Raw genomic sequence first — 24702 nt, 5'->3', positions numbered from 1 at the left:
TTCTAATACGCGTTCGACGGGGAGGGCGAAACGACCCACCCGGTACGTAAGAATCGTCCGGACAGAGCCACTTAGAGTACACATTTTTGCACTTGCTAGACTTGTACATACATTTAGACTTGTCAGAACTTCTCGACTATTTGAACTCTAATGAACCCGTGAATTTTACAAACTTTCGCGCGCTGCCAGAACTTTTAGAACGTTTGAACGCTGCGCGCGGGGAACGTACTTGTACAGTCTGTATAATAAGAGCCCCGTAGTCGGGTAAACTTTCGTTCGGAACCCGTAACAACGAGAAACTTTTGAACGAACAGGTATAAGGGGATTTTCCACACGTCGTACAGAGAATTTCGGTTATTATCCGTCTTTCGTTACAAAACAATGCATTTAATGCCAAATGATTCGTAGCCCTTTAAAGGATTCCTTCGAAAGGATCGAAAAATGTTACGGAAGACGATTAAAAACTATGTAAAGAAGTCAAAGGCGTTTGCATACAAAGAGATAAACTGGATAAAACAAAAAATATGGCTGATGATCTAGGGAATGACAATGGTGGGTAAAAAATTTCAAAGAGCAGGGGATAAACAGTCGTACCAATTATTTTCCATAAATTCCCTAGCGGAGCTTCGTCTCGGTTATTTTGCATATATTATTGATATTTTCTTGCTAAAATGGAACGTCGTCAAATTTTCGATCGAATTAAATTAGAAAATGTCAAAGGCGTAAAACCAGCATAAAACAGACATTTTGTACAAATTCCTCTGCTATAACCGCGACAAAAACACACTACATTGGCTAAAACTGGTTCAACTTTATCGTCCAAGTGCTTCTAACCTCAAATGCTGGCGCAAGATGTAAAAAATGTCGCAAAAAGAGTCCGCTCGGGTTCATGAAAATGTTCATCGTCGTTGAGGGAAATGTTATATTTTTTTTTTGAACACTCAACACTATTCGTCGAATTTATTTCTGTTTATAGAGAATTTAGACGCCGAGAAGATGGTTGGATCGAGAAATGGTTTCGGGGAGAGAGTCAAGATTGAAATATCGAAGTCGTCTTTGTTTCCAATGGAAGAAAATGGCGTCGAGACACTGTATCGTATGAAAATACGAACTGGAATTCAAACTTTCGACTTTATTGAAAATTATATTCTTCTATATCCGCACGATAAATTTTCGACGCGAAATAAAATTGCCATAATCGATATTTCAGTGAGGAATTAAAATAATTGACGAATCCCGCGTGTCTACGATAACTTATGAACGACGATCGCATAATGGCGTTTGCACGACTAGTCTTATCGCGTTTAATCTCGAAATATCTCCCCAGACGCGACGATACAAAGACTACGGACGTCAACCTTTCGCATTAGCATTTTGTCGCCTTAGTTTTGCGCAGATATGAAAAGGAACACGACGTGGCGTTGACTCGATTAATCTCGTCACATAATCGACTGAAACCTTACCCCGTTCTTCCTTCGAAGAATGCAATAATCCGATACGTTGCATTTCGTCCCACAAATGCACGATAGGATTTAAATCCAGTGACTGAGCTCGGCCATTTTGAAACGTTCGCATTCTTCGTCCAGCTTCTTGCGCATCGAAATATCCAATTTCCAAACGTTCTTGTTTCAACGTACCATCGCAGATTCTTTTTCAGAATTTCTCTGTAAACGACGATACTTACGATGCTATCTAACATTCTTCTCCATGGTAAACGTAAAGATTATACAACTTACTACGAGGCCAACTTTTTACTGAAGTAAAAGGGCAGGTTCGAACGATTTCACTACTGAAATATGTCTAGCTTTTAGCGAAGAACGAGGCTGGATCGGGTCGATTATTAATACACAATTGTAAACCGAAAACTATTAAACATCTAACGAAACGGATGAAACGCGTGCTCACGTACCGCGGCCATATTGGACTCGACAAGAAGCTCGCCGTTGGCATCGCACCCGCGCATGCGCATATCGTCAGTGACTTATTCGAGGCTAATAGGGCCCAACGATATCCAATTTTCCATCAATATTTCTCACAAAATACTGAATATACGTGCCAGTAATTATGGAAATGACCTAATTCCAGTATAATACAGTTCAATTCTTGGAATAAGCGATTTAATTTTCCATGGTAACCATAAAGATTATCCAACCTCGAAAACCTCTACGAGGCCATAACTTTTTACTCGAACGCAATTTCTCTTTTAAACTATCGTTCTTGAATTTATTTCCCCGATGTTTAAATCCGGTATAATTCCGTTCGTTTCTTTCCATTCGGGCAGGAAAATCTCCAAGACGGAATATAAGCTCGCCTTAACTCGAATTATTTGTCGGTGTTTAGGTGCGTTATTTCGCCTCTGAAACTCGAATTTAGAAGAACCCGGACCTCCGCGAGTAGAAGTTTACCGCTATAACTCAAACTTTTATCACCGCCGCCTCTCTAACTCGAAGTTATATCGATGGCTTACCGCGCACACGTTCTACGTCTACTTTTAGTGCGTCGAAGAAAAACAGGTTCAAATATTTATTGGCACTTTATTATTGAATAAATACCTTTCGCCCCGTATATTGCAAATAAACACATCTTATACAAGGTGTTCAGCCACCCCTGGGAAAAATTTTAATGGGGGATTCTAGAGGCAAAAATAAGACGAAAATCAAGAATACCAATTTCTTTATGGAGGCTTCGTTAAAAAGTTATTAATAATAAAATTTAAAAATTTCAAATCGTTCTGGAAAAATTATTCTCGGTTGCGGGGGTCAATTACAATCATTTTTGGTGAATAGACATACCCCCGAAATCCTACCCATTTTCTAGAAAAAAATTCGAGGTGTGAAATTTTTCGAAGGAAAAAAAAAATTTCAAATCGTTTTGAAAAAATTATTTTCGGTTGCAGGGGTCAATAATAATCATTTTTTGTCATTACACATACCCTCGAAATCCTACTCACTTTCGAGAAAAAAATTGATGAACACCCTGTATAGAATACATACGAATTTTTTCGCCGTTAAAATTTCCTCGTACAAAAATTTCTAATTTGCAATTAAATTACGAGAGATTTAATTTAGATATTCTTTATGATTCCCGAGCCGTCCAATACGGGACAGAAGACAATAGTTCCGACGAGGGATCGCAACTAGCGAGGAAACTAAAAGTAATTAATCCGTCAAAGGAGCATTTCCGTGCGAGAAATTAGGTCAGACGTTTTAGTTAGTCTTCGACGAGGCCTACGACTAAGCAAAGATTAATCTACACTGTACACATCCCCTTTACTCTCGCCATCCGTACTCTTCTAAACCCCGGAAATTGATCTTACCACCTCCCCGGAAATATATCATATTTGTACAGTTCGACTTACTGCGATGTTTGACTTGCGCGGAATGTTTCGGGAACGAACAAACCCGCGTAAATGGAGAATTCGCCGCGCACACGTGTTCTATTTTGAGAATGGTATTCCGTATTGCCGAAAGTTACAAGCTACCGGAACGATCCTACAAAACCGTCACGGTACAAAACGTTTAAACTGTTAAACCGAGGTTTTACCGTCCATGCACGTCCAAGTTAAAATCGCGTAAAAACGTCGCGATTCCAAAGTTACGAGTTTGCTAAAAAATTCATTGGATTCGACCAGCGAGAGAAATTGCCATGGCGATTGGAAACTTTGGGTCGTCGGTCCACGGATGATTACCAACTAACAATTTCGCCGATCCCGGTCGCCGCGATGGATGGAAGGGCCTAACAAAGGATCGTCGTCGAAAGAGCAAACGAGCCGGGGAAATAAGAGAGAGAGAGAAAGGGAGAAAAAAAGAAAGTCGATCCTGGCTCCGGGGGAGAAGTTTAACGAACTGACCGAGGGCGTAATAGGCACGGAGACGGACCCGGGTATCGGGAAAGGGTGGAAAGACGGATAGAGACACCGCGGCTGAGTAATCGAGTGATTAAAAAATTGATTCATAAGCTCCGTGGACCGTCGGGGCGAGCGATTCGATCGTTCTGCACGGTCGCACCCGGCCTCGATGCGCCCAGAAACTGGAATCCGATGGATACTGTGCGAAACGGGGACCGGGGAGGGGACGAAGGCGGAAACAGTAGCCAGGCAAGAAGAAAAATAACAAAAGGACGAGCGGGAAGCAAAAATGGACGAACTTCGAGAAGGCAAAAAGACGAGGAGCAGAGGAGCCCGAAGGGAGGGGGAGGTAGGAGCCAGAGAAAACGAGAAAAGGTGCGAGGGGAAACTTTTTTATTGGCTAATTGATTCATTGCCTCATTGAATAGAGAGAACGATATCGAGCGACTCGGAAGAGAATAACCGTGAATGGTTGCACCGGCGCCGCGAGAAGAAGCGAAAACTGCGAGTGGCGACAGGGCAAATATGTACACAGTCTCTGTCTGATAAATAACAGGATTCTCGAGTGCTTAGATCCCCTCTGTTGCTAAATCGGCTGGGTCTTACTCTTTTTAACCGTGTAATTAGATAAATTCGAGACGTCGAGGGAAATGTACACTCGAAAGAGGACTTTCACGAGATTACGAAACTAAGAGTTACTATAATTTTTTAACGATTTTGACACATTAACGACAGGAAACGAGAATTCTCGTTTTACGATAAGTGCGTGTTTTTCCAGTAATTTCTACGACCGCATTATTTATCACATTTTTTTAAGAAATTCTGTATCATTAAAATCACCCGTTGTATAGGAAGTTTTAATAAAAATCCCCGCTGTTAATGTGTTAAGTATAAACAGTACTTATTATTATGTTTAAAAATTCCACATTTTCTGTACTTTTACAATTATATATAATGTCTTTCTGGCTTACGTTCTCTTCCTCCTCTCTTTCGCTGAATTTCTTGCCCCATAAGGGACTATTTATTTATACTGTTTTCACGACAAGTAACATTGTCGTACACGGAACAATAATTGCAAGTTTTCTATTTTTTTCATAATTTGCGAGGTAAATGGTTCTTTCAATGGCTTCCTTTGTTTCCAGTTTCTTTCCCTGATTATCAATACCGAATTTTTATATTTTTATATACGTTATACACACTTTAACAAATACAAAGACACTTTAATTAGAAGTTAATTAACATTCTTATGTGTGAATTTTATTATTAAAATTTATCTATATTCAGAGAAAAAACCTATGTAGTCATCGGGAATCGAACTTGGATCAACTGGGTAGGAGCCTCTTACCTTACCATCATGAGCCATGATGGCAAGTGATACTTGATAAATTAAAATTATATTTGCTAAGAATGAAACTTTAATCATTAATATTTAAAAAATTATTAAGTATTTGCCCCTATTAATTTTATGATTAACAAAGACTGATTTATTTCCAATTGATTACACAGATTAAATTTTGTCGTACTATTAGTATAGCTAAATAGGTGAACATAATTTGCAAAGGGGTTAATTTGTTACGGGATCCAAAGACGAACAATGGTCGACACAACTATTATAAACACTGCGGGCATTCGAAAGTTTTCAATCCGATTAGCATCGAGAGATCGCGTAGTCCAAGCTGGGTAATATCAATTTTATTCGCAATTAGCTACTGTTTCGTGCTTGCACATACATCCGTCCACCCATTATCCTGCATAAATGTATGATTGACGTTTAGCATTGTTTCGCGTGGCAGCGATTAGAATAACGTGGCCAACCTCTTCATCGGAAAATCACGGAAGAAAGGTTCTCGACACCAAACGTAGTTTATCGCAGCAAGAATTCTTTTTTGGAGGAGTCTTCCTTTCTCAACGGAGTCCATTTTTTATGTAACGACCCTCCCAGTCACGAGACCCGAATTATTTATTTATTCGCCTGATTCTTTGATACGGAGAGCAAGAAATGACAGAGAATGGCCAGAAGGAAATAAAAGGAAAATGATGAGACGTCATCCATCGTTGGGGAAACTGGGAACAGAAAATACGCGATCACCGGGAGTGTAAAGAAAATTACGAATCGCGTATTGCGGATATCACGGAGCGTTTAAACGTAGAAAAAGAGGAATTATTGACAGGCGAAAAGCGTTGGATAAATGGAAGTAAATGTTCCCGGAGGGATGCTTGATATTCCCGTGTATTTATTCGCGTATCGATGGAAACCAAAGTTATTTTTTCAAACGCAAAAGACTTGGCCTAAATAATAACAGAACCGTCGTCGAAATTTCGCTTGGAAAAGCAACAGGAATTGTTTCGATGAAAACATTCGATCCGAATTAATCGAACTATCCACAGGAAAATAATTTAATTAATTACTTTTTTAAACTTTGATAAAAAAAAAAAGTAAATTGCAAGAATTAAATTTAAAAAAATGTATCATCGGTTCGTTTCGAATCAGAGAATATTTTCTCGACTCATGATAGGAAAATTGAATGGAAGAGTCGTTTTGTAACGGACCGTATAGCGCCGAGCGTATAAATAGGGACATTCTTCCTTTCATAATTGAAATGACCCTATATTGTTCGAAAGAAAAGAAAGTCCAATCAAACGACGCTCCCTTTCAATTGTTCGTTTGTCGGTTTTATTGCGAACGTTGTCACTGCGAGGAAGTTGTAATTCCTTCGTCAATGGATCGCTAGCGTTAGATTTTAAATAACAGGAAATGTGTCAAGACAGTTAATTAGTTCCTGCAAGAATAATAAATCTGCTCAAGGGATTATGGTTGTGAATTACTGGCGCAGAAACGGCAACTTTATACGAGATAAATCAAAGAAATTTGTTCCGGACAGTTTCGATATATCGTCCATATTGTATATTTGATTGGAAATTTATTATGGTCGGAAAGTTTTCGCGATTCGTTCGATGGACTTTGTCCCTCGTTTAGTAAATGTATCACGGTTCGACGAACGAAGCCAGCAGTATAGTTTTGTCTTTGAATCTTTTCTCAAATTGAGGAAACGCCCAAACACTGACTATACAGGGTGTTCAGCCACCCCTGAGAAAAATTTTAATGGGAGATTCTAGAGGCCAAAATAAGACGAAAATCAAGGATACTAATTTGTTGATTGAGGCTTCGTTAAAAAGTTGTAGAAACATTTTCGGCCACACAGTATATTTTCGGTAATGAATTTTTTTCTCAAAAGTGAGTAGGATTTCGGGGGTATGTCTATTCACCAAAAATGATTGTAATTGACCCCCGCAACCAAAAATAAGTTTTTTAGAACGATTTGAAATTTTTTAATTTTGTCGAAAATCTCAGCACCTACTTGAATTTTTTTCTCGAAAGTGAGTAGGATTTCGGGGGTATGTCTGTTCACCAAAAATGATTGTAATTGACCCCCGCAACCGAAAATAATTTTTTTAGAACGATTTGAAATTTTTTAATTTTGTCGAAAATCTCAGCACCTACTTGAATTTTTTTCTCGAAAGTGAGTAGGATTTCGGGGGTATGTCTGTTCACTAAAAATGATTGTAATTGACCCCCGCAACCGAAAATAATTTTTTTAGAACGATTTGAAATTTTTTAATTTTGTCGAAAATCTCAGCACCTACTTGAATTTTTTCCTCGAAAGTGAGTAGGATTTCGGGGGTATGTCTGTTCACCAAAAATGATTGTAATTGACACCCGCAACCGAAAATAATTTTTTTAGAACGATTTGAAATTTTTTAATTTTGTCGAAAATCTCAGCACCTACTTGAATTTTTTCCTCGAAAGTGAGTAGGATTTCGGGGATAGGTCTATTCACCAAAAATGATTGTAATTGACCCCCGCAACCGAAAATAATTTTTTTACAACGATTTGAAATTTTTTAATTTTGTCGAAAATCTCAGCACCTACTTGAATTTTTTTCTCGAAAGTGAGTAGGATTTCGGGGGTATGTCTATTCACCAAAAATGATTATAATTGACCCCCGCAACCGAAAATAATTTTTCCGTGAATGATTTAACATTTTTTAATTTCATTTTTTAATAACATTTTAACGAAGCCTCAATCAACAAATTGATATCCTTGACTTTCGTATTATTTTGGCCACTAGAATCTCCCATTAAAATTTTTCCCAGATGTGACCGAACACCCTGTAGACAAATGTGCACGACTGTTAAAAAATGATGAAAAATAGGCGAGTTTTAATGCTCGTTGCGGAGGTATAAAACACATGAAAAATTTAGGTAGAACGTAAAGTTCGGTTCAATAGATCCCGAAAAAGAATGCACCCCGGATGGATCGTGTGATACATGGCCTTTCGAAACATAGATCGTCGCTGAACAACCATGGACGTCCGTTTGGAAATTTTATCAGAATTTTATGTGGAAATTGGTGGCCGAGCAATACACAACCGGGTTAAATAAATTCAAATCAATGGGTCGAGTCGCTCGCAAAAAATCACGTATTTGGGGGGGAAAAAAACAACCTCAAAACGACCGACTGACATTTGCAAAAGAGCATTTGAACCGGATTCGAGAAAGGAAAAATTTAATTATTTTTCCATCGAATGGAAAATCTTACGTACGACCACGAACTGTTAAACATCGTTACTCGAGACAAGATTGCAAATAAATTTTAGTTTTCTTTAAAATTTCAAGTTCGCTGACTGCTACCCGCTTAACTGGAAACAGTTGATTCGGGCTCGTGGCGACGTTTAAGTTGGGGCACCCTTGTTTTAGCGGCTGCATTTGGGTGAACTTTCTCGCGAAAACATGTTGGAGCAAAGTGCAAATATTAAATTCCGTTTTAAACTTAGTGAAACGGCCATCTAACTTGAAATGTTGAGCGAAGTTTGCGACGATAATTGTACGTTCCGTAAACAAGTATTTGAGTGATGGATGCTCGAAAACTACCGACAGTATCTCAACGCCAATGAACGGGGGCCGGGGTCATCCGAAGTAGGCGAACACATCGATGAACTCGTCGCTATCGATTCGTACGTGACATTGCAAATGATAGCGGAGAAATTTCGCGTCGATAAAGATCTGATCCAGCGAAGTTTTAACTGAAAAGTTGGCAACGCTTGCAAGTTCCTTCGTATTATGTTTGACGTTTCGATTCCAGATTCTGGCTGGTCGAAAAATATGAGAATAACAATTAAACAAACTATTGCCAAACAATAAATAGAGTATTTTACTGGGGGATTCTAGAGGCCAAAATAAGACGAAAATCAAGAATACCGATTTGTCGATGAAGGCTTCGTTAAAAAGTTATTAACGTTTAAAGTTACACCTGTGAGACGACAACGTGTGCGCGCGACAGTGTGTTCGCATGCGTAACTTTAAACGTTAATAACTTTTTAACGAAGCCTCAATCAACAAATTGGTATTCTTGATTTTCGACTTATTTTGGCCTCTACAATCTCCCATTAGAATTTTTCCCCAAGATGGCCGAACATCTTGTTCAATTAGGAACGGACCAAAACCTTGTATATAAATTTGCAACGAAGATTGAAATGTTCTAAACATTTTTGATAAAATTTCTATGAAAAAATAGTGAAAGCGTAAAGGGAACAGGTCGATAGGTAGTTTTTTGTTATTGAAAATTGCCATTTTTGTGTTTTGAAAGTAATTTGGAAAATGATCTGTAACAAGTTCGAATCGATAGCGACATTTTCTATCGATATGTTCGGTAGCACTCAAGGAGAGTGAAATTTAGACAAATAGAAAATCTGTGCCCATTTGCATTGCTCTCATTAACCGACGTCGAAGAAAGAGCCCGTTGCAAGGATCATTAACAGGTTGGCCGCCATGTGTATCCAATTCGATACGCAACTATGTGGATCCAAAGCGCCGCGTGTATCAATTAGAACACACACACCCGCGCGTTTCCCATTTACGATCATGAGTATGTGAACCGAGAACGCTACATTGATTTTATACGGTATACTGTGAACTATGCAGAGATCTATCTACATAGCTCAAGATTCTGATTAACCTTTGTGCGAAAATCTTAAGCACCGTTCAAGACGACAAAAGGTCCTAACCTCGTTACAAAGAACTCCATTTCCTAACATCGTAGAAGATTTCATAGTTACGGCACACTTCGATATTTTACGAATTTTACATCTCTCGCAAAAACGAAAAATCTGTCGTTAAAAGGTTACAGAATATTCGAAATTTTATGGCCACGCAGAAAGCAGCTTTTCAATGCTGAAATGAACGGGGAGCTAAAATAAAATACCACCGATTAAAAGCACCGGGAAATATAATCCATGGGAACTAATTTTAATTTATAATTTGCAATAACGTGAACACGCCTACTCGCGTTTCTTTTAAATATTCATTTTCTGTTTACTGTTAATAATTTTCCGCTTTTATAAGGGGCGGAACGTAAAATTTGTTGGTTATGTTTATGTGGTCGTAGAGTTACGAGGGCCGATGGGAACGAAAAGCTTTCGGATTCGATAGTGACTAGGCTACGAGATTATTTTCTGTTTTGAAAACTGAAAATGCCGGTAAAAGCGACCCGATACGATGATATGGAAGCAATCAAAGTCGCTGTGACAAGGGCACTCGAGGCGATTCCAAAATCAAAGCACCAAAAATCGTTCCGTTCATCGCTTGATCGCTTTCGACGCTGCATCGACGCAGAAGGAACATATCCCGAATAAAACGTAAAAAAGAAAAATATTTACACCAATATGACCATTTTTTATAACGTTAGCCTCGTCGTTTATCCGATACGTCGCGTATATACACGGTGTTTCGTAACATTCTTTTCAATAAAAAACGAAAAAAGTTCATATAAATACGCGACAATTCGTACACGACCTTAGTGCAATTTTAAATTATGTATTTTTTACAACTTTTATAAAGAATACGATTAATCTGCAAATTATAAGAATATTAAAATGATAAATTATATTCATATTTATCCTCGCTAACATACGTTGTTATTGTAACTACCTCGCGTTATGATTTCGAACGTATTATATTCACGAATGTTATGCAACCATCAGGAGTAATTCCATTATTTTGAAGGTACATGTGGAAACCCATTTTTCTTTGGTACAGATATTGGAAGTTTTTCACGGTATTTTTCATTTAACGTCGAATTTTTCCAAGAACAGAAAAACGAATATAACAGCATAACATTCCAGGATTTATATACTCGAAATCTTTTCACGCGAACATAGTGTGTTTTCTGGCATGGGCACAGAATGTTTGTGCAGCTAGAATATTGAATTCAGCGACAAAAATATTTGTTATAAAAATATTTATACAATAAAAAGGTGCACTCCAGAGCTATTTGTAGTATAAAAGTTGGAAGATTAAATAAACAGCAGTCTGTAACTGGCTTACAAAAATGGCAACAATACGAGAATAAAGTCTGATTGAATGTTTATACAAACTTTTCCTATTGTTTTTGGGTCAGCCTGTGGTGTTACAAAAATATTCAATAAAGGTGGAAGGCTACAGGGGATTGTACCCCCACACCAGTGAACCAAAAAAAATCTGTTAACTGAAATTCAATCACTTCGGGCAATTCCTTTATTTTTTGTCAGGCATTGAACAATATTAACATGTTTCTGGCATTTGATGGAGTTGTGGTGCACAAAGGACTTAACCCAAGGGCTCATTCAACCCTTTTAACACATTCACCCCACCCACAATCAAACCATAATTGAAAACTATACCATAGAAACCAGACTGTAATGACTGTTTCTATTGCAAAATTACGATCAAGTATTACAATAACATTTTATTAAAATATGTCACTCAATTGTGATCAAAATATTTCCGACAATATAAGTGTGGTCGACCACCCATGGGAACATTTTTAATGGGGGATTCTAGAGACCAAAATAAGACGAAAATCAAGAATACCAATTTGTTCATGGAGGCTTCGTTAAAAAGTTATTAACAATTAAATTCAAAAATTTCAAATCGTTCTAAAAAAATTATTTTCGGTTGCGGGGGTCAATTACAATCATTTTTGGTGAATAGACATACCCCCGAAATCCTATCCACTTTCGAGAAAAAAATTCGAGAAGCTGTGAAATTTTTCGACAAAATTAAAAAATTTCAAATCGTTTTGGAAAAATTATTATTAGTTGCAGGGGTCAATTACAATCATTTTTGGTCAATAGACATACCCCCGAAATCTTGCGCATTTTCCAGAAAAAAATTCAAGTAGGCGCTGAGATTTTCGACAAAATTAAAAAATTTCAAATCGTTTTGGAAAAATTATTATTAGTTGCAGGGGTCAATTGCAATCATTTTTGGTCAATAGATATACCCCCGAAATCCTACGCACTTTCGAGAAAAAAATTCGAGAAGCTGTGAAATTTTTCGACAAAATTAAAAAATTTCAAATCGTTTTGGAAAAATTATTATTAGTTGCAGGGGTCAATTGCAATCATTTTTGGTGAATAGACATACCCCCGAAATCCTATCCACTTTCGAGAAAAAAATTCGAGAAGCTGTGAAATTTTTCGACAAAATTAAAAAATTTCAAATCGTTTTGGAAAAATTATTATTAGTTGCAGGGGTCAATTACAATCATTTTTGGTCAATAGACATACCCCCGAAATCTTACGCATTTTCGAGAAAAAAATTCAGTACGGTCGGAACTTTAAACGTTAATAACTGTTTAACGAAGCCTCCATCAACAAATTAGTATTCTTGATTTTCGTCTTATTTTGGCCTCTAGAATCCCCCATTATAATTTTTCCCAGGGTTGGCCGAACACCCTGTATATTGTTTCAATAAAAATAAATCCAGGCATTAATTTAAAGATATTAATCTGAATACCAATGTGCTATTTGCAATTACTTTATTGAGGCCAAATGTTAAGTAGCTTAAAAACCAATATTTACGAACATTTCCTCGACCTTAACAAGCCAATGAAAGGAAGTGTACCTTAAGAAATTTTTGAATAAATCGGAATGCCCAATAAGTTCGTGCCGTTTTTTTAGTATTAAGAAAGTACTTACGTTTTCCGGAAGTATTCATCTTAGCGATTCACAACCATTCCCCAATGTCTGAATAGCTTTCGTACGCCATTTTCAAAAAATTCCGCGTTTCTGCATCGAGGAACTCATTCAGCCAATTTTTCAATATCACGTTATTCTTGAGCCAGATTTCATTCAGATTATTCTGAAGAAGAAGAGCACGTTCGAACGATTTCGCCATTGAAATATGTCTAGCTTTTAGCGAGGAACGAGGTTGGATCGGGTCGATCATTAATACACAATTGTAAACCGAAGAAACTATTAAACGTGTAACGGAACGGACGAAACGCGTGCTCACGTACCGCGGCCATATTGGACTTAAGAAGCAAACCGTTCGCATCGTACTGGCGCATGCGCACACCGTCAGTGATGCACTCGAGGCTAGTAGGGCCCGACGATATCGGTTTTCTATCGATATTTCTCACAAAATATTGAATATACGTGCCGGTAATTATGGAAGTGGCCTAATACTAGCGTAATGCAGATAGACATATGTTCAATTCTTGGGATAAGCGATTTGATACTGTTCGTTTTTTATTTTTTTTCACGAGTCCAATCTCCTAGTATTTTCTAATTAAAATAATTCTTTTTGGAACAGTTATTCTATTCTGCCTCGAATATTTTATTCCGTCTGGCTCGCAAGAAAATATTATATATTTTCATTCAGCTTCCCGACTAAAGAAACAGCGAACCGGTGGTTCGGGACACCTTCATTAGCGACACTTGTTTCCTCCAATAAATCTGCGACTTTCTGTTAGCTCGCCCGCAGTGCTTCGAGCCGTTGGAAATCCGGCGTTCATCGTCGAAGCGAATCAAAAGTGTTATGAAACGGTTCGGCGCGGTCGAATCGCGGGACAAAACGGCGGGGGAAACGGCAGACCACGTCAAAGGAGACGTTTAGTTTTCGATCGAAGGCGATTATACGCGCGGCGGAAAATGAACGCCAGTAGTGGAAAACAACGTTGAAATGAGCGCGATGAATGAAGCGCGCCGCCGGCTGGAGAATGGTTCCGAAAAAAAGACGGCGGAAAACAGGGGGCGGGGAAAGGGAAGGATGAACAAGAAAAAAGGAGGGGAAAAAAATAATCGAAAGACAAAAAACACGAGCGCGTAGAGGTAGAGACTAGAATGGTTGGAAATAGTAGACCCTTGGGGGAGAAAAACGAGAGAAATAAAGGTGAAGGTAGAAGCAGCGTCGAAGGAAGGGGTTACGGAAGAGGCAGGAATAGCAGAGGGTGTACTGCAGGTGTTGACTGTCTGCGGGGGATCAGAACGGGACGTTGGAGGGGAGGGGGGCTCGGAAAAGAGACTGATACACTGGAACCGAGAGTATGGAGAGGAACAGGCGAGATAAATAACGGTATGGAGGAGGAACGTGGCGATGGAGTGACAAAGAAGGGGGATAGAGGCTCTGAAGCCGATAGGCCAGCGGGGTGGAGACGTTCGGGGCGCGGGAGAGTGGATAGAAAAGATGAAAACGAGAGGGCGCGGCGGAGGGGGGGGGGGGCAACGCGGAGTGGAACGACGCTGGAAAATTGTGTGTGCGATGCTGAAGGATAGCGGGAAAGTGGGGGCGTTGTAAGGAAGGTGACAGAGATAATGGGCGCGAGGGAGAACGAGAGTAAAAATGTGAAAGACAGTGGAACGCTGCGAATTGTAAAGACAGACGCGGTGGTACACAAAGCGCGAGCTGGCAGAGAGAACTGACACTCTTAAGAAGGATGGACGGAAAGACAATGCGACTCGGGCGAAAGGGAGAGGCAGAGGGAGAGAAAGGAGGGTACGAGAGCAGGGGTAACCGAGGAGGAAGTTGAAAGTGAGGGAGCAAGGACAAAATGTAGGAAAGAATACGGCAGAAGATGGAAAACAAAGGGAGCACGTGCAAAGAATTGGAAGAGCGAGGAGAAAAAAGAAAAAACTAGCAGAGAGTATTCGGACGGAAGGTGCACAATGAGGGGGAAAAGGGAAAGGGACAGGATAGCTGGATAGATAGTTTTATTCATTGCCTCGAGTAGACGTAATCCCCGATGATACCAACCTGTTACGAGGGAAACTAATGCGATTACAAGTTTACAAGAATTCCACGGCGTCTCGCGGTCATTTATACGTAATTTTAGGAATTAACCATTTAAAATAGTTGAGAGGATTGCATATTTTAGTCGAGCCTCGTGTAATCAATCGATAGAGTCCACGGAAATTCACGACAAATTTCACCGGTCGATTCGCAATATTTCCCAGGAAGAGAGAACGAGAAATACAAAAGTTGTCGGTTCGTGTTAGTAACCGTCACACGGACACGGCGGCGCTTTGAAGTTCGGCCAGCCGGTTTCTAAATCCGCAAGCCGTTTCGAGCAGGAGGAAACAGCGAAGGGGATGATTCCCTATCGCGAAACCGAACAACAAAAGTTAACAATATCCAAGACATTACCGTGCGATGCCGCGCAATCCGTTTACTATTCGTATTTTCGAACCGATCGGCCGCAACGAAGTACCGATTTCAGCTCCGCAACAACGCCCGGGAAACTTCTACAACGTGGACCCGCGAAGATCGAAAGACTCGGACAGAATGAAAGACCGCGATAGAAAAAGAAGTTAACATGGTCTAAAGTTCTACGAGTAGTCTCGACGAATCCTATCCAACGATTTTCTGGAAACCGTGCACAGTGCAATGTATAATGTATACGTATAATGCGATGCTGTGTTTTCCAAAGTAGGGGGCGCAACCCTTACGAGAGAGAGCGTTTCACGCTCACAGGAAGACTCGAAAGAAAATTTTTAACGCATGAAAATGTGGATAAAATAAATCTGCGTCTATCGATACGTCGATGTAGTTTAAATATTACGATTTTTAGAGAACTTGAATTTATTCAAATAAACGACAGTTCAGAGCAATTTGTAGACGGACAAAGTACGCACAGTCGAGGACAATATTAAGTGGAAGAGAAAATGGTTGTCATTAAAATTTAATTAAAACAGTATTGCTGGGGGAAATTTTAATTTTATTTATTACATATCCTTGTGGCACGTTTGATCAATAAGTTAAATGATTATTAACATTACTCTACAATGAAATTGTGTTTAATGAACAAAGGAAACACGTTACAAAGAACGCATTATAAATGATTAAAATTTTAATTAATTTATAATTGATGTTTGGTATTAATTACCTTTCCCAAGAATTACTCTAAAATATCGTATGTTTAGTAAATAAGAAAGGGATTGAAAATTACGAACGGATTATCGTATTATTATTAAATTCATAACAGTTGTTTAATAAACAGCTCCATCGTGGAGAGTTCGTCAAACTTATTCCGGAATTGAAACGTTTTAAAAGGGTTAAAAAAAAATGAGTTGCCGTTTCGTCCAGGTTATGCTGCTGGACTCGTCAGTAAGGCAGTATAATTTATAGTATCTAAGGCAAAGTTTGCTGGGTCAGCCTTACTACCAGCATAACATGGACGAAACGCCAACTCATTCTGGTAACCTTTTTGAATTTATGCTCTAAACCCCCGACGAATAATTTTGATGAACGTTATATGGTAAATCGTTCTTCCTTTACATTTAATATATTATTCATTAGTTCCGTAATATAATCTTTACTGGTACTACGAATGCTGAATGCAAGTTGCAATATTTTCTGTATTCATTACGTAATGAATAAACCTCCAACATTTAATACGAATACAGGTTATTTTCTTACCATTCAAGTATAACAGTTTCTATTAAAATCCTCGAACAATTTTTTTCTTTTCTCAACCGTGTGAATCATTCTCCAGTTTCAAATGTATCATTTGATTTTTATTCTCATAAAAAAGGGACTTACGGATCTGTTTAGTTTTGACTCGTTTCTGCAACGAAGATTGTTATTTTAAATGTATTGCGGTGAGAAAGAAAGATTAGTCCTGACAGGAATTGCCAGTCATCCTGTATCAGATGTTTTGGTCAGCCCTCCACATCCCCCTTACGGACAACAGTACATTATTTAGCACGCTACTCATTTTTCTTTCTCCCTACAATACATCAAACATACACAATTCAACTTGGACGAAAGACTCAAGAAGAAATTAATCACGCGATTCGAGGATTCACCGTATTATATCAATGTACACTTCCAAGATACATTATTCCCTCTGTAGACACCGAAGTAACAACTCGTTTATCCTGCAATCATTAATGATCCTCCACCAAAACTTCACATCCGACAAAGTAAATTGTTTCTTTAATGATTCATCGACCGCTAAAAATTGCAACAATATATTTTTTACAAATGTTTAGTACCTTTCGATATTTTAATCTTTCGAGCTGTTTTAGTACAATTTCAAGCAACAACCTGATTGTTGTGATACGTATTTACAAACTTTAATTCCGAATACCATATTTTTGGAGTGTTCACTTGATTCCGTTCTGCAGTTTATTGAATTGTTTGTTAAATGCAATTCACTTATATGGTAATGTTAACATTGATTTCAATTATTAATTAAATATTTTATGTGCCACGTAGATATATAATAAATAACATTTAAATCCATACGACATGTACGATTTGATTTCAATAACATTCATTTCTATGTCCATTTAATTTTGACTCTGATTGAGAAAATACACGAAAAGGCTGTTGCCAATAATATTACGCGAATGTAAATTACATTAGTAGTTCCAACTGTCGTCACAACAATTAATTATGTTTATTGTTAAACGAATTTTCGACCGTGTTTGCTAACCATTTTCCAAAATGACAAAATAACTTTACGAGTCATTATTTTCATAATATTTCAAAACTTTTATACATAATGGAGAAAAATGAAAAGTTGATTACAAGCAGTGGCAGATTTACGTTTTTCGGGGCTCGAGACCAAGTATTTATTTATTAGCGAAACGTACTTACCATATTGTTAATTATTAACTTTAAATTTTTTGGTCATATCTTCTCGCGTGATATTTTTGCGTGTGACATTCCGCCATGTGATAATTTTTATAATATTCTTGTTCGTAACATTACGTACAATTATGTAAATATAATATCAAAGTATATCAGATACAGCCAGCGCCGGTAGATAAACACGAGGGTTTGGATATAGGTCAGAAAATTGTTCTACATATATGGGTGTATACTATTGTATTATTAATGCTTTGCGTACTCTATTGTCAGTAAATATGAATCAGATATTTCGATAAAAGAAATTGTATCGTTTAAAAATTAGAAAAAAGACCATCCCGTAAAATCAGTAAATTCGAATTGACTAATCCTCAAAAGGGTTGCGATCTAAATAAAGTACCCAAACGAGAAGCTGTACACAAATAAACCGTAAACTAATTGCACTAAATGAATGCTGAATATTCGAAACTCTTGCTCCATGAGCTTTTGACTGCAATTCTATTTCACATTCCCGTATTTGCGAAATGTGAAATGGAAGCTGCACGAAGGGGATGTTTGTTATCTGAACGAATAATAAAACAGCGGTTGGTAAACGGGGTTTCAATAATACAAAATACCTGGGAACAGACGGTGCCCCAACAATTGGATCCACCGGGCTGCAAGTATCGTTAAAGTGTTTGAAAAGTCCAAGGGGTGGTTTTCAGAAATGTGAACGCAATCAAAATTCAACGAGGACGTAAATTTCTGAAGACACACCCCACCCGTTCCGTATGCTAGGCGCATACTAACCGCTTCTTTGGGAAATAATTGAATAATTCATTTCATAAACTGCAGCTTGAATAATTTCGGGTTCTATTCGCGGATTCTCGCGCGGATTGGTGTGCACCGTTCTGTGCATTGGCCGATAATACGCAAGGTACACAAGAGATATTCATCGCTAAGACGAAAAAAATAGCAGAAAATTAACCTTTCCACGAATATTCCCTTAACCCAGTTGGGTAAAATTATAATAATCACGCGGCCAATATAACTATTTTGCACGACCGTGGGTCGTGAACAATGTTCATAATTCCCGTACACGCCCACGTGGAAACTTTCGTTTTAACCCCCTTTTGCTCTCTCCGCTATCACTTTTCCGTCACGCACGAACACTTCTCCCAGATAAATGGAATTCGTCAAAATTATTCGTTAAAAAAATATCTATGCTGTTACAGGGTGTTCGGCCAACCTTGGGAAAAATTTTAATGGGGGATTCTAGAGGCCAAAACAAGACGAAAATCAAGAATACCAATTTGTTGATGGAGGCTTCGTTAAAAAGTTATTAACATTTGAAGTTTCGTCTGTACTGAATTTTTTTCTCGAAACTATGTAGGATTTCGGGGGTATGTGTAATGACCAAAAATGATTGCAATTGACCCCCGTAACTAATAATAATTTTTCCAAAACGATTTGAAATTTTTTAATTTTGTCGAAAAATTTCACACCTTCTCGAATTTTTTTCTCGAAAGTGAGTAGGATTTCGGGGGTATGTGTAATGACCAAAAATGATTGCAATTGACCCCTGCAACTAATAATAATTTTTCCAAAACGATTTGAAATTTTTTAATTTTGTCGAAAAATTTCACAGCTTCTCGAATTTTTTTCTCGAAAGTGAGTAGGATTTCGGGGGTATATCAATTCACCAAAAATGATTGCAATTGACCCCTGCAACTAATAATAATTTTTCCAAAACGATTTGAAATTTTTTAATTTTGTCGAAAAATTTCACAGCTTCTCGAATTTTTTTCTCGAAAGTGGGTAGGATTTCGGGGGTATGTTTATTCACCAAAAATGATTGCAATTGACCCCTGCAACTAATAATAATTTTTTCAAAACGATTTGAAATTTTTTAATTTTGTCGAAAAATTTCACAGCTTCTCGAATTTTTTTCTCGAAAATGGGTAGGATTTCGGGGGTATATCTATTCACCAAAAATGATTGCAATTGACCCCTGCAACTAATAATAATTTTTCCAAAACGATTTGAAATTTTTTAATTTTGTCGAAAAATTTCACAGCTTCTCGAATTTTTTTCTCGAAAGTGGGTAGGATTTCGGGGGTATATCTATTCACCAAAAATGATTGCAATTGACCCCTGCAACTAATAATAATTTTTCCAAAACGATTTGAAATTTTTTAATTTTGTCGAAAAATTTCACAGCTTCTCGAATTTTTTTTTCGAAAGTGGGTAGGATTTCGGGGGTATGTGTAATGACCAAAAATGATTGTAATCGACCCCCACAATCGAAAATAATTTTTCCAGAAAAATTTGAAATTCTGTTTTTTCGTCGAAAAATTTAGGCACCTACTCCCTGTCAATTTTTCTTAAAAATTCGTTTTCGATTTTTAATAAATTTGATTGGCGCTGTACAGAAAAATTGTTTAATACTTTTTTGTAGGTATCTATGAACTCTAGTTCCCCCAAAAGTTTCACTGAAATATATTCACTATTGTAGGAGTTATAGCTTTTTGAAAATTGGACCACTTTTATGGGGTTTTTCTTATTTTGCGGGATCAAGGAACACCTTTCCCAATATTTTTATAATTGCTACATATTCTACGCTAAAATACGCGGCGTTTGGCTTTTTGAACATTAAAATCGTCCAATCCGTTCAGGAGTTATGATGCTTTAAACATACGCATGAAATTTAAGGGATAAATGTCATGTATGGTCAGACATTAGATTTTTGGTAAGGAATTTTTTTCTCGAAAGTGGGTAGGATTTCGGGGATATGTCCCTTGACCAAAAATGATCACGATTGACTCCTGCAACCGAAAATAATTTTTCCAGAACGATTTCAAATTTTTTTTTTCCGTCGAAAAATTTGTCTACATATTGGAATTTTTTTCTCGAAAGTGCGTAGGATTTCGGGGGTATGTCTATTCACCGAAAATGATTGTAATTGACACCCACAACCGAAAATAATTTTTCCAGAACGATTTGAAATTTTTGAATTTAATTGTTAATAACTTTTTAACGAAGCCTCAGTGAAGAAATTAGTATTCTTGATTTTCTTCTTATTTTGGCCTCTACAATCTCTCATCAAAATTTTTCCCAGGGGTGGTCGAACACCTTGCATATGATCGATCGTGTTCGCGACGATTCGCGTGAAAAAAATCTCGAAATTCCGAAACTGTAGCGTCGATGGACAAATCGCAGTTAATTCCCTGTCCGAATTGGAATCGACGCCAACGTTCGTTCGCGTTGTAATGGTGATCGATAACGCTCCGTCCGTGCCTTGCTTTCAAGCTCGTAACTGTCGTCGCGACGATTACGAGGAAAATGTATAAAATAGTTAAAAGATGTCAGTACCTCGCGATCGTGGGTCCAGTAAATGGCCGTCGGTGGTTCGGGGCTGTGACGCACCACGCAGGTTAGGTTCATCGTGCTGCCTTTATTTATGAACATTTCTGGTTCGCCGACGATCGACGTCACCGGCTCTAAACAGAAAATGAAACAATTTTTATTAGCACAGAATTTCTGCTCGCCGTTTATCCTCAATCCAAATAATGATGGAAAAACGAAATAATAATTAAAATTCCCGCGCGTCTAGGGGAATTTATTTCGAACACCGTCGCGGCCAAAAATATGAAAATAAAGGTTAGGACGGGGCACATCGCGTTCGTGATTCATTTCACTGCGGGATTTATGGATTTATGGCGTAACACAGTACGAGAAACATATGCCAAGCGTGGACAGAATAGAAGCTAAGAATTCTAGCCCGACACTTTGGAAAAATAAATTTCCCTATTTAATTTTCAACATCGAGACTTTCCAGATCGCGTTCCGAGTAAAATTAGAAAGAAATTATCGTTACGGAACCGTAGACGTAGGAAGTACGTTGAAATAAATAAATGGATCTAGATTCCAAAATGCTGAGAAAGATCGCGAGAGCATGGAAATTCTGTTACATCTACTCGACACTTTAAACCCGTTTCCCTCGAAGCAATTTTCGATAAGGTTGACGTGATTTAGCAAAAATCAATGGTCGGATTCGAAACTTGGTCTAAACATGGTATAGATATCTTTATCGTCGAATCTACAGAAAATGCAACGCCTTGCTACATATTTTTATACGAAAGAGGCTTCATGTAAATCACAGTACAAAGTGTCGAACCGATATCTTAACTAGTTTTTCCTTCGTAAATCTCGACGATCAGACTAGAATACACGCACGATGCGTCAAACAAATCTGTTTCCTCTTCGTTTTTCGGCACGAACATATTTGAACGAGAAAAAAAAAAATTAAATAGGATACGTTTGAAAATGGCTTGAAATCGGATCGCGCGACAAGGATTTAATTTACGAAATATATTTCTCATACGTTTTACGTGAAATTCATATTTAGCGCAGGCCTCGAATAAAATCCGCAGTCGACTGATTATTCTCGGGATTCGTAGGGTGGGGGGAGGAGAGGGGGTCTGGAGGAGGGGGCAACACGCAAATTGGCTGCAGGCAAGAGAAAGGGGGGGAAAAAAGCGTTTGATTGAAATTCAAAGCAGATTTAGAATTGGAAAACCGTTGTAACGCAAGCTCGATTTTCCCGGGAAACGCGAGAGCTACCGACGAAGGGACAGAGGGGAGGAGGAGAGGTCAGGTTAGACGGAAATCCTGATAGACGTTCGGAGAAAATAAAATTAACGAGTAACGGGCGAAGCGAGACAAGACCGACGGGCCGGGATTCGACGGGAAAGATTGTGAAACGAAAACAAACCGACGAAGAGAAAAAAAAAAATGGCTATCGAACTAACCGACGACCGAGAGATGCATGGAATGACCGATCGGCGGTGTCGTTGACACTTGACACTCGTAGGTCCCGGAATCACGTCGCTGCGGGTATTTCACTTGAAGCGTCCAATCCTCTGTTCGTGGAAAATGCGATGCCACGAATCTTTGGTCGGAGGTGTAAGTTTCAACGCCGACGGTCAAAAGATGAATGTCCCTGTGCCTCACCCAGGACACCTATCGGATCATACAATAAATATTTCTTACGGACATCGACGCGAACTTGTTCAAATGCTCTTCAATAACTTAACAACGATCGTCGCGCAATTTTGCGCGCGAATCTGCTTAAATATTAAATTCGCGTTGGATATACGTATAAATAAATAACGATTTAAATTCAGTCCGCTATTGATATCCGTCGGAATAACGGAAAAGGTTAAACGAGCAATCCGTACAAATCTTCGATGAATCTATCGAAAACATTCAGCCCCGTCGATCTTTATGAAATTGGAATACGATTTTGAGGTTAAGCATATGCTCGAGCCAACGAGACGAATCGGCAAACGTCAACAAACGTCCCTGAATGTGACTCGTAAGTGTCCCTTGGCAGCCAATGACTACACCTCGTTTTTTCTTCACTGACTCGTTTCGTTGACCCGAGTATAGCGTTACTTTTTATAATATTCTTTACAGTTTCTGATTTTAATATATCTCAAACACACAAAATTGCGTTTCTATCTTAGGTTTCACAAACCGCTTTCTTTCTCCAGATGCCATTCATTCTGCCCTCTATCGTCGCTCGTCGAAACAACCCACCCAACAGCTCAATCTGCATCTCTTGTACAATTACTCTCCAACATATAGAACGTTTGTTTCATGGTAGAAATAGTTGGACACGAATTATCAGCATATTTAGCGTTCAACCACAAGTTTGCCAAGCTGCTAGACTTTCTCGGACTTCGAACAATTTTTGCCATAAATGTCGTGCTCTGCAGATCGTATGCAACGCGATAACTCGGAACACATAGAATATTAACAACTCGATCGATGGATTTGTTTATAGACGGGCCAGCATTCGAATCGGCCAGCGAGGCGCAGTGGTTCTCAAACTGGTTATCCGACAACGTGTTAACTGAGGGTCTGAATGCTAGAGATAGACAACATTCAATTCGAATAATAGATGACGTATGAAAAGATCGTGCGGGGATTTATACTCAACATTTATATCGTCAGACACATTCATATAAGCTTTTATTTGTTCGACGTGGAATGCAATTCCACTTTATAATTTAAATTGTAACGTTTTATCGAACAATGGTTGCTTATTTTTTCTATTAGCTTTTACGCGTTGACCACTTTTTTTAAAGTCTCTTTTCGAAAGTTCAGGATTACTATTAGGAACGTGTAACATACGTTTTTATTTAGTTCGTTCAATTATTATTTAATTTTATTTATCTTTTATTCGTTATTGGAATTTTTTATCCGGTTGAAAAATGCATTCTCATCCTTCTTGGAAGCTATCGGAAAAAGAAGCACGTTTATGCAGCGCAATAAAAAATAAAAAAATAACAAAATAATCAAAAAGGAAATTGAAAATTAAAATGTTCAAAAGTTTGGAACAACTGAAATTTCTCGTTTATTATTCGTCTCTTTTCGTGCCACGTTCGTTAAAAGTAATAAAGAATGCTATGTTTTATTCGGTTTTTCACGTGCAATGAGAGAATTTTATCTGGAAGCCAAGTAATAACGATTATTTTATATTTATTATTTTGCATTTGGTAGAAAACACGTGAAAAGTAAAAATTCATTTAAAATCAGTTCAAATTTATCAAATATTGATACAATTTTTTAAAATGTTTAGGAATATACTAAAGGAACGATAATTTAATACTGTACTAGGGGCCCGTTAAACATTGTTTATTGACTGGAAAATGTGGGAAGGTAAAGTTTGAGAAATGTTGCTTTCAGAAACTATCGTTTACAAACTCTATTCAGCTATCATCCGATAACTGATAACAAGTTGACCAATGTTATTTTAATGAAACGATGTCACATTCCAGTGGCTCTAAGGCACTTATGCAATTCACTACCCTTAAAATCATAATTGATAAAATATATCAATTTTCAGCTTCACTTGGGTAGCTCGTCTCTTTTAAAGAATGAAGGAAGTTATAACATAA

The 24702-nt window shown here is 38.0% G+C and overlaps 1 protein-coding gene across 2 annotated transcripts in view; it reads right to left on the bottom strand.

Annotated features, from left to right (window-relative positions):
• LOC143342896 (neurotrimin) overlaps positions 1-24702 on the bottom strand; it is a 98054-nt gene that overhangs the window by 65047 nt on the left and 8305 nt on the right. For both annotated transcript variants that reach the window (XM_076767213.1, XM_076767214.1), the window contains 2 exons: positions 22549-22759; positions 21110-21237 (listed from right to left, as the gene is read on the bottom strand). In XM_076767213.1, coding sequence (XP_076623328.1) covers positions 21110-21237; positions 22549-22759 — 339 coding nt within the window. The remainder of the gene's footprint in view (positions 1-21109; positions 21238-22548; positions 22760-24702) is intronic.

Source organism: Colletes latitarsis, chromosome 6, assembly GCF_051014445.1.
Source record: "Colletes latitarsis isolate SP2378_abdomen chromosome 6, iyColLati1, whole genome shotgun sequence".
In the NCBI taxonomy this organism is placed as follows: domain Eukaryota; kingdom Metazoa; phylum Arthropoda; class Insecta; order Hymenoptera; family Colletidae; genus Colletes; species Colletes latitarsis.
Note: the sequence above shows the minus strand (reverse complement) of the source record. Positions and strands in the feature narration are given on the sequence as shown.